Source organism: Diabrotica virgifera, chromosome 8 (assembly GCF_917563875.1).
Source record: "Diabrotica virgifera virgifera chromosome 8, PGI_DIABVI_V3a".
Taxonomy (NCBI): domain Eukaryota; kingdom Metazoa; phylum Arthropoda; class Insecta; order Coleoptera; family Chrysomelidae; genus Diabrotica; species Diabrotica virgifera.
The window spans coordinates 75,360,031-75,371,705 of NC_065450.1; the positions used below are offsets into that span (position 1 = coordinate 75,360,031).

The following is an 11,675-nucleotide window of genomic DNA, read 5'->3' on the forward strand; positions in this document are numbered from 1 at the left end:
CAAAAGCGAATATGGACAGAATTGCTAAAACACAAGAGCAATGCAAAGACAAATGGTTAACATAAGACTGTCACATAGAAAAAGTAATTCCTGGGTAAGAAATATCACAAAAGTTAAGGATGCTCCTAGTCAAACAGCTAAACTAAAATGGAAATTCGCCGGTCATACTATTAGACAAACAGACGAAAGATGGAATAAAATTATTACAGAGTGGAGACCATGGACATACAAACTAATGGAGACCACATACTATTAGACAAAAAGACGAAAGATGGAATAAAATTATTACAGAGTGGAGACCATGGACATAAAAACCAGGGAGACCACATATGAGATGGGTAGATGACTTAAAACACCAAGCCGGCTCAAAATGGATGCACATTGCTCAGGATAAAGAAAGATGGAGGAGCGAAGGGGAGGCCTATGTCCAATATTGGATGTCGCAAGGCTGACAGATAGATAGACCTGCAGGTATTTTACTTAGCGAGACGTCACCAAAATAAAATTTAAAAAATCTGAAACAACCGAACGTCAACACCAGTTCGCATCCAAATCTCAAATACAAAGTGAAACTGGTTGTGCTGTAAATATATTTATTATAATTTTTATGTCTCCGAATTTGTCTTCGTTAGGAATATTTATGATAATTAACATTAAAATATGATGAAAATAAAATTAAAAATTTGTGTTGAAAATCTGACGTTTTTTAGATGTTCTGTGATTCATCAAGGGAAAAGTAATTGCGGGCAGGCTACAGTTCATTAAAAAATGACTTATTAACCTTCTTTTTAATTTTTGGTATTATTTTAAATATTAAAATTAGTTTAATATTTAAATAAAAAAAATTAAACTGTATAAAATATATTTATTTCGTTGAAATCATAATAATGTAGTATAACATCTTACATGCGTACAAAGTACACACACTCTTTTTATTTCATATTTCCTAAACTGAAACAGTGACAGATCTCGATATTTGCCTTGTGTGGAAGTGGAGGGGGGAGGTAACTTCTTATGAAACACTAAAAGACGTAAAAACGTAAAAAGACAAAGAATACATAAAAGATAAAGAATAATAACATACATGCGTCCAGTTCTCTTCCTAGCGGGTTCCGTTTTTTCTAACTAGCGGGTTTATTGGATTGGATTTGTCTGTCTGTTTAAGTTTCATGTCAGCTAATATATTTGTATGTTTCAACAATTTTTTTAATTATGGATCTTGTTGGGGGGATTTCCCCATTTCCACTTCTATCCGTCACTGAGCTGAAAACATTATGAATTAAATGTTTGGAAAAACCTCTTAGTCCATTGAATAGTTGTAAGTTTGATTGAACGTAAACTGATTTTAAAACTCATTTTTCCTTTTCAAAAATAAAATAAAAATTCCATTTTTAATTCAGTTGCAAGGCGAAGGCAAAACAATCTTATTTTTCACTTAAAATACGGAGAGCAGTCCAGCCCTCTGAATCGACGATTTTCGACCCTTGTTGGGGTCTCATCGGAGAGAACGTAGGCCTGCTACTCCATACTTTAAGCGATCAACACCGAGAGTTTATCCCCACACCGCAACTGACGTGAATGTACTAGGTGACTAGCGTCATCTGGAAATTAAAAGATGAAGTAGTTTTCAGTCCTAATAACAATATTATTAATATTTAAAAATATTAAAACATTACTATGTAGGCTTCTTATCGTTACCGCCTTTTTTTTAAATTTCAATTTGATGTTCTCTCAAGGTTGTCAAGGGGTAATGACAGCTGACAGATGATAGACAAGGAGAAGACTGTAAGACATGAGGTGAGAATAAAGTTGTGAACCATGATGGTGTATTATTTTATTTCTTAAGAAATTGAAGACATCCTTTCTACAGAACCAGGTGTGGGGTTATACTTATGTTCCCCCTGTGTTGTTAGGACAGAAGGAAATTATATTTTTATGTTTCGTTATGGATAACCTCGAAAATAACTTACCAGGTACACCGCCTACACCACCACCTGTGTTATCACCCCAAGCGAATAGCCCCGGCTCAAATAATAATAATGTGAATCCGAATCCGAATGATAATATGGTAAACCTTGTTAATTCATTACTCCAGCAGAATGCACAGATGCTTCAGATGTTGCAACTACAAAACAGCATGTCAACAATAAGTAATCCTGTACCAAATTTTAATATAATGCCAGATTTATCTAAAACTATTGAGAAATTTAATGGTGAAGGTGATTCCAGCCAAGCAGCAGTATGGTTAAAGCAAATTGAGTCTACAGCGGTACTACACAATTGGCCAGATGCATTTATATACCAAACAGCCAAAAGCAATCTCGAAGGTGCTGCAAAGTTCTGGTTTATAGGCCGAAATGAAGAAATCACAGATTGGTCCAAATTCAAAACAGCTTTCCGGAAAACGTTTCTGTTTTCACAAAATAAAACAGATTTATGGAGAAAGATGCAAGAGTGTACTCAAAATCAAAATGAGAATGTTTCCATTTATTTCCATATGAAAGTTTCTCTATGCAAATCACTCGAACTGCCATTTGAAGAAACAAAAGAACAAATTGCCATTGGTTTGTGGAGTAAGGAATTAAGTAATTTTATTATGTCAAAAGAGCATCGTGATGAAGACACCCTGTATCAAGATATCGTGAGTTATGAAAGAATTGTTAGTGCTCGAAAATGTAGAATAAGCGATAGAAGAGAGAAACCTAATGCAAAGGAAAACTATAATACAAAACGTGAACATTCAAAATACGACCTGCCAAGAATAACTACTTTTAAAAATAATTCAGCTACACGAAGCAAAGCTATTAGATGTTTCAACTGTAATGTGATTGGACATTCCGCAGTTCAATGTACTCAACCAGCTAGACAAAAGGGTTCGTGTTATACGTGTGGAGCAATGGATCACCAAAGAAATAATTGCCCCAAGAATGAGTTCAGGATGAATCCACCCATGGTCAAGGTAGAAACTAACACTGCACTTTTTGTGGAACAGCATAATGCAAGTGGGTATATGTTACCAATTTGTCTTTTGAAGGACAAAATTTCTATTTATATTGATTCTATTGTAGATTCAGGTAGTGCTATATCCTTAATAACTTTAGATACTGTAAAATCTTTCAATTTTGAATTTTCTGATATTCCTGAGAAAACTTTCCAGGGTATTAACCAAAGTAAACTAGAAATTTTGGGTTCTGTGTTGTTTAAAATGAAAGTTAATGACATACTTATTGATTTACTCATTTATGTTGTACCAAATGAAACCATACCATATAAATGTCTGTTAGGTAGAGATTTTATGCAGAACGACAAACTTACCATATCTTTTTCAGGGAATAAAGTAGAGATTTCTTCTAAAGATATTGAAAATACAAATATTGACAATGATATTTTACATATTGACTATGTAGATAAAAATGAAATTAATATTGATATCAATCCTAATTTAAATAATTTAGATCGACAAAAGTTAGTTGATATTTTTATGACTGATTATGTAAATCCAGAAAGACCTAATGAACCTATGACTAAATGTGAAATGAAAATTGTTGTAGATCCAAATCATGTTCCTTTTTATTATAAACCTCGTAGGTTATCATATGCTGAAAAAAATGCTGTAAAAGAAATAATTAATGACTTGTTAGATAAGGATATTGTTCGTAAGAGTAATTCAGAGTATAGTTCACCAATAGTTCTAATTAAAAAGAAAACTAATGACTTCAGACTATGTGTAGACTATCGTTCATTAAACAAAATCACTTTACGGGATAATTTTCCAATCCCACTAATTGAAGATCAACTTTGTCAACTTAAAGATAAACATTATTTTTCAACTTTGGATCTCAAAAGTGCTTTTTATCATGTTAATGTAGAGGAATCTTCAATTAAATCCACATCATTTGTAACTCCCAGTGCTCAATATGAATTTTTGAAAATGCCATTTGGTTTGCGCAATTCACCATCTGTTTTTATGCGATACGTTCATACTATATTCAAGGACTTGATGGAACATAACAAATTACTAATTTATATTGATGATTTATTAATAGCAACAAAAACTGTTGAAGAGAACTTAGACATTCTAAAAGAGATATTTTGCTTATTGGTTCAAAACAAATTGAATCTCCGTCTTGACAAATGCTCCTTTTTAATGACTGAAATAAATCATTTAGGCTACATAATTAATGGTGATGAGATAAGACCAAGTGATCGACACATTAGTGCAATTAAAGAGTACCCAGTACCACGAAATGTTAAACAGTTACACAGTTTCATAGGCCTTACTTCATATTTTAGAAAATTTGTTCCCAACTTTTCAATAATTGCTGGACCACTTTATGATTTATTAAAAAAGAATGTTTCATTTGAATTTGGAAGAGAACAAATGAAAAGTTTTCATAGTTTAAAACAAATTTTAGTGTCCAAACCTGTTTTAGCTCTCTATTCTCCTACAGCTGAAACCCAAATCCATTGTGATGCCAGCTCTAGTGGTTATGGTGGGATATTACTCCAAAAACAAGCAGACCAAAAATTTCATCCAGTGTTCTTTTACAGTCAGAGAACTACTCAAGCAGAATCTAAACAGCATAGTTTTATTTTGGAACTAAAAGCCGTTATCAACACACTTAACCGATTTAGAGTATACTTATATGGAATTAAATTTAAGATACTGACAGACTGTAATAGTGTAACAACAGCTTTACAGAAGAAGGATGTTAGCCCTAAAATTATGAGATGGAGTCTCGTTCTTGATAATTTTGATTATACTATAGAACACAGAAGTGGAACAAGCATGAAGCATGTTGATGCTTTAAGTAGGTGCTTTGGAAGTATTTTAATAATTGAGGAAAACACTTTTGAACATAATTTAGCTATTAAACAAGGGCAAGATGATATTATGTAAATTAAAGGAGACATTACAATCCAGTGAGCATAAGTTGTTTGAATTAAATAATGACATACTTTATAGAAAAAGTAATAATTTACTACTATTTTATGTACCTGAATCAATGGAAAACAATGTGATTCGGAGTTGCCATGATGAATTAGGACATGTGGGCTTAGATAAATGTGAAGCCATAAAAGAATCGTACTGGTTTCCTAATATGAGACAAAAGGTAAGAACTTATATTACAAATTGTTTGAAGTGCATTGTATTTGCTCCTAACAGTGGTAAAAGGGAAGGATTTTTACACAGCATACCAAAGGGAGACAAACCATTTAATATTTTACATTTGGATCATTGTGGACCTCTTGAAAAATCTAAAGGAACTGGTTATAAACATATTTTTGCAATTGTAGATGGCTTTACTAAATTCTTGAAATTGTATGCTTGCAAGTCAACTAATTGTAATGAGGTTATTAAGTATTTAAACTCATACTTCTTTACTTACAGTAAACCTTTAAAAATAGTCACCGATCGGGGCTCAGCATTTACGTCCAAACGATTCACTGAATTTTTAACAGATAATGGAATACAGCATGTTCTTGTAGCTACCGGCGTACCAAGAGCCAATGGACAGATTGAAAGGTTCAACCGGTTCATTATACCAATGATAGCGAAACTAACCAAGGGCCCAGAATGTTGGGATCAAGTACTTAATGAAGTTGAATTTGCCGTCAACAACACTGTTAATCGAAGTACAGGCCAACCACCTTCTAAACTATTGTTTGGAATGAACCAAGTAGGTAATGTCAAAGATCATTTAAAGTATTTTCTGTCATCCATTAACAAAGACAAATCCGATATTAACGAACTACGACATAATGCATGTGACAAGATAGAGAAATCCCAAGAAGTCAATAAGCTGTACTACGATTCAAGACATAAACAAGCTTCAATTTATAATATTGGTGATTATGTCATGACACCTAATATTGATGTTACACCAGGCCCCGGATTACGTACACTCGATACGCATCGTATCCGCCATGTTTTCCCATAGCGCCTTACGGGAAAACATGGCGGATACGATGCGTATCGAGTGTACGTAATCCCTATGCTGGTGTAAATAAGAAACTATTACCTAAATTTAAGGGACCTTATATTATTAAGAAAATATTACCTAATGACAGATATCTAATTTCTGATGTTGAGGGTTTTCAGGTGACTCAGAAACCATTCGAAGGTGTATTTGATGCTGATCATCTCAGATTATGGATTAAATCATCACACTAAACCAAGTCTTCCTGTACAACTTAATAGTTCTATAAGGGTTTTATCCATTTGCGTTGTCTTAGATTTTATTTAAGTATTTTAACCTTTTATGTTATGATTCTTATTTTATTCACACTAAATTACTTACTTTATGTTTAGCAACTACAACTTATATTTGTGCAAAACAATTAATATCTATAATTACCCATTATGTATACGACGTTTAACCCTACGTTAGGCGCGTCGTTATTGCTGACAAGCTTAGGCGCGTGGTCTACTATTGTAGACCAATAGTTTTTTGTCGAATAATACCGGATTTTGACAAAATTAACAAATTAGTGGTTAATAACATGTTTATTTATGTTCGCACTTTGATATTAGATATGTTTTGTTGCTTGGCTTTTCTCATTTTGACAGTGGTAAAAGTAAAAACGAGGTCATGATTTTTTGGGTCTTTATTCGCAAGTAAATGAAAATGGTCACAAAAATAAGCTCAATTTAGTAAAAACACAAATATTTTTTATCTTTGAACTTATAGAATGACCAATAGGGATAGATAATAAAGAATAGAACTAAAAAGTAAAAAAAGAACAAAACTATTAAATGGTCAAATTGGCACAATTTTAGTCCGTCAAACATTCAGTGCAAATATCCCCAAAATGATCCTTGAATGCAAATGTGTCACATCTTTGGCATGCCCTTCTTGCGTTGACATATTGGAAATTCATGCACAAATATAACATCGTCCCAGTCCCACGTAATTTGTTGGAATATTAGGGGAAGGGGGTACGACTTCTTGAACTCCGAGCAGTACGCGAGCTCGTCGTCTAAGTTCTCTTAGCAGGGAAGGCATAGTTGATCCATATTCAATTTGCTGTTTGATTAGTTCCTATGCTAAATTTTCAATGAAGTCGCTTCTTGAAACATTTTCATTTATGTTATTAGCTTTATATACACAGCAGGCTACATATTAGCTTTATATATACAACTAAAAACTGGAACGCGCTTAGTCGCGTGGTCTACCGTTGTAGACCAGCGCTCTTTGAATAATGGTAAAAAAATAATGCAAACAGATCGGCAGCGTTTAGCAAACTGAAGAGTAAGTTGGAAGTATTAGTGACAGCTACTATAAGCGGGATGGGGGCGTATGTGCAGTTTTATGCAATTGGCGACCACTTAAAGGAGAGTGGTCTACGGTTGTAGACCACGCGCCTAACGGAGGGTTAAGAACTTATGATGAATTACATTTATGAGGAATAATTCCTGAAAGGTGCTTATGATAATTTATGTTTATTAGAAATAATGTTTGACAAATATTTATGAATGTTATGATTTTTGTCATGTTTATGTACTTTCACTTTCAGTGTAGTTATATTTTTGTTCATGACAGATGACATGTTATGACAAATATTTAGGATGTTATGATTTTTGTCATGTTTATGTACTATCGATGACAGTTTATGACAGATGGCATGTTATGACAAATATTTATGAATGTTATGATTTTTGTCATGTTTATGTACTTCCAAATAGTTGTATTTTTGTATATGGACGAGCGAGGGCGCTCTTGTTGTCGGTGGGCCGAGTTGTAGGCTTCTTATCGTTACCGCCTTTTTTTTAAATTTCAATTTGATGTTCTGTCAAGGTTGTCAAGGGGTAATGACAGCTGACAGATGATAGACAAGGAGAAGACTGTAAGACATGAGGTGAGAATAAAGTTGTGAACCATGATGGTGTATTATTTTATTTCTTAAGAAATTGAAGACATCCTTTCTACAACTAAAAGATTTTTAAATTGAAAACTTATTGGTCCATTTTCTTGGTAACACCTCCATGGCTTCTAAAATTTGCAAGCCAGATGGATGCTGAAGCAAGGAAGACAAGAGGGAATTCAAAAAAATTATAATTCACGACCCCGTCTGTTCAGCTGGTAAATTCCAACAGAAAATGTACCTAAGTTACTCAACGAAGTAACGACCAATATAAAAATAAAATAAAAATTCCATTTTTAATTCAGTTGCAATGCGAAGGCAAAACAATCTTATTTTTCACTTAAAATACGGAGAGCAGTCTAGCCCTCTGAATCGACGATTTTCGACTCTTGTTGGAGTCTCATCGAAGAGAACCAAGAAAATGGACCAATAAGTTTTCAATTTAAAAATCCTTTAGTAATGTTTTAGTATTCTTAAATATTAATAATATTGTTATTAGGATTGAAAACTACTTCATCTTTCAATTGTTAGATGACGCTTCACCTAGTCCATTCACGTCAGTTGCGGTGTGGGGAATAAACTCTCGGTGTTGATCACTTAAAGTATGGAGAAGCAGGCCTACGTTCTCTCCGATGAGACTCCAACAAGAGTCGAAAATCGTCGATTCAGAGGGCTGGACTGCTCTTCGTATTTTAAGTGAAAAATAAGATTGTTTTGCCTTCGCATTGCAACTGAATTAAAAATGGAATTTTTATTTTATTTTTATATTGGTCATTACTTCGTTAAGTAACTTAGGTCCATTTTCTGTTGGAATTTACCAGCTGAACAGACGGGGTCGTGAATTGTAAGTTTTTTGAATTCTCTATTGTCTTCTTCGCTTCAGCATGCGCCTGGCTTGCAAATTTTAGAAGCCATGGAGCTGTTACCAAGAAAATGGACCAATAAATTTTCAATTTAAAAATCTTTTAGTAATGTTTTAATATTTTTAAATATTAATAATATTGTTATTAGGATTGAAAACTACTTCATCTTTACATTTTCATTTAATTTATTTAAAGAAATTACCAAATTGAATATTACATTTTTTAAACAGGAAGCCTCTGAATAATATTTCATCTATATTCCGTTTTTTAAACGTAACCGGTCTTCCGGTAGGTGTCTAGTGAGGAGTTTCACCGAGCCGCAAATCCCTATCTCTTGCAAATTCACCAAGACAAAGACAGTCGAAAGAGTTCGCCAAAATTTACAGCCGACCTAATAAACCAAGACAGAAAAACAGTCAAACCAATAGTAGGTCTGCTAACAGGGTACTGTAAGCTGAATAGGTAGTTGAAACTAATGATATTGGCAGATAATTATCTATTCAGATTGTGTCATCTAGAGAAAGAAACAGCAGACACATCATTTTGTGCGAGTCCTTTACATTAGGCGAAGATTGTTACCAGCAAAGAGCTACACGGAAGTTTGTCTTGAAGCTAGTAGATCTTTTAAAAAGGGTCAGTCTAGAGAGTGTAATCTAGATTAGAGGACAATAATACATCTGAAAAGGTATCTAGTTAAATGAGATATAATTAGATTGTTTAAAATCTTCTTCTTCTTCAGCAAGTTGTCGTTCCATTGTTTTCGCAGTCTTCCCACTGATCGTCTTCCTATTGGGAAATCTTCTCTCGCCGTATTTACTAATCTATTTGTTGTCGTTAGGCTTATGTGGTCGTTCGATTCTATTCTTCTGTTTCTTACCCAATGCTGAATGGATACCATCTTGCATCTCTGTCGTATATCTGTACTTCTAGCTCTGTCCTATAGTGTCTTACTATCGATTTTTGGAAGGGTTTTCATCTCTGCTGTCTTTAGCATTATTTTTGTCCTGTTTGTGTCAGGCCGTGTATCTGTCGCATATGTCATTATTGGTCTAAGGACTGTTTTGTAGATCCTGTCTTTTATTTCTTTCCCGACCTATTTATTTCTCGATATTATTTCATTCAGGCAACCTGCGGCTCTATTTGTTCTATTCCCTTGATCTTCCACTTTTCTAATGATCTTTCCGTAGCTATATAGTAGGATTTCAGTAGAAGTATGATGCCAAGATATTTAAACTCCTGGTTTATTATATGAAATCACTCGTTCTATTATCTGACCATACATCTGTAATTTATACCTTAGTAGATTTGCTGTTACATCCATACATTTTGTATTTTCTGGGGAAACTGACATGTTAAACAACCACCAGACAACAATACATATCAAATTTTAAACATTAATACAACCGCCAGAAAATTTAACATAACAGATTTAAAATGTCTGTAATATAAAATAAGAGTATTCAGTTTTAAATATCTTGGTTGCCATATTACTGAACAACTAGATCCAGATAAAGAGACAAAATGTATAATCGAGATAGCACTCACAACATTTTTAAAAATAAGGTTATTCTTCTGTTATGATAACTTGCATCTTCTCGGCTTTGAAAGCGCATGATTAAATGGGGTCTACGACGTTTCATCGCCGCCAGTTCATCGCCACCGTTTCGATGCCGCCAGTTCATCGCCGGCCGATTCATCACCGGCCGATTCATCGCCGGCCGATTCATCGCCGGCCGATTCATCACCGGCCGATTCATCGCCGGCCGATTCATCGCCGGCCGATTCATCGCCGGCCGATTCATCGCCAGTCAGTTAATCGCTAACTGATATATTTCCGAATTTTTGACCAATTTTCGACAGTTACATTTATTATTTATTTTTAGTATTAATTAGGAATTCTAGTAAATGCGAGATATGACCATTCCCGTTGCCATACTTAATCTATTAATAGACTTTTATAATGTAAAATATAATTTAACACTACAAATTTAACACTATTTAGTATCAAATTTAGGGGAAGTAGAAAAGAACAGTAAATTAATATAATAATATATTTTATCTTTTTATTTGTCATAAGTTTTGAACTGAATTTAACGTCGTGTAGTGTCATCTCCCATAATACAAAATCAACTGACTAATTGGCGATGAACCGGCGGTATCGAAACGGCGGCGATGAACCGGCGGCGATGCAACGTCCCATTCCGATTAAATGCTACATTTAGTCAGTCCTCTTATACGGTGTCGAAGCATGGACATTACAAATATCCACCATTAATTGTTTAGGGGCCTTTGAAATGTGGCTGCACAGACGTACACTAAAAATACCATAGACCATCAGACTATTCTGACAAATGTGGCAGTTCTTAAGAGAGCAAATAATGCTCCTGCTTTGAAAAAGGAATCAAGTTTTGTTTGCAATTTTGAAGTTGGCTGTGTTTTTATAATCACTTCTCTTAAATTATGCTGCTCTCTTGTATCCCCTGCGGTATCTTCATCGTGCAATACAACCATTACTTAATCTAAAAGCTGTCAGCATTATATTCGTTTGGTTTCAAAAATTACACGCTGATAGATGAGTTGAATAAGCGATGTTGTATTTTTTTGAGTAAAAAAAAGTACAGCAAAAAATACAGCTTAAAGTTGCTTTCTTCTGAACGTAGAATATTTTCAGAGGGATGAGCAGCAGCATTGTCTACAATCAATAAACATTTCACCTCTTCCGGCTGCATTCCCAGTTTTTCTCTTGAAATTATCTCACTGCAGGTCCAAATTCTTAAAAAGAAACCAATTTTTGATCCTGTCCTTGCTGATTTTTCTTGAAGAATTCAATTTTTCATATTTTTTACATGTGAAGGGATTTTTTGTCCGTTATATCCGAAGTCCGTTAAATAGAGGTCCGTTCTATCGAGGTTTTACTGTACTTATATTACAAATTTTTCATATTAC

The 11,675-nt window shown here is 34.0% G+C and overlaps 1 protein-coding gene across 1 annotated transcript; it reads left to right on the plus strand.

Annotated features, from left to right (window-relative positions):
• Positions 1-1,945: 1,945 nt before the first annotated feature.
• Positions 1,946-6,175, plus strand: LOC126890180 (uncharacterized). Its single transcript, XM_050659035.1, has 2 exons — positions 1,946-3,613; positions 6,104-6,175. Exons 1-2 carry the CDS (start codon positions 1,946-1,948, stop codon positions 6,173-6,175), a joined length of 1,740 nt encoding a protein of 579 aa, XP_050514992.1.
• Positions 6,176-11,675: the final 5,500 nt, after the last annotated feature.

Coding starts and splice junctions, on each gene's coding strand:
- LOC126890180 (XM_050659035.1), top strand. CDS start 1,946: ATGGATAACCTCGAAAATAACTTACCAGGTACACCGCCTACACCACCA. Junction 3,614..6,103: donor CATATGCTGAAAAAAATGCT/GTAAAAGAAATA, acceptor GAGGGTTTTCAG/GTGACTCAGAAACCATTCGA.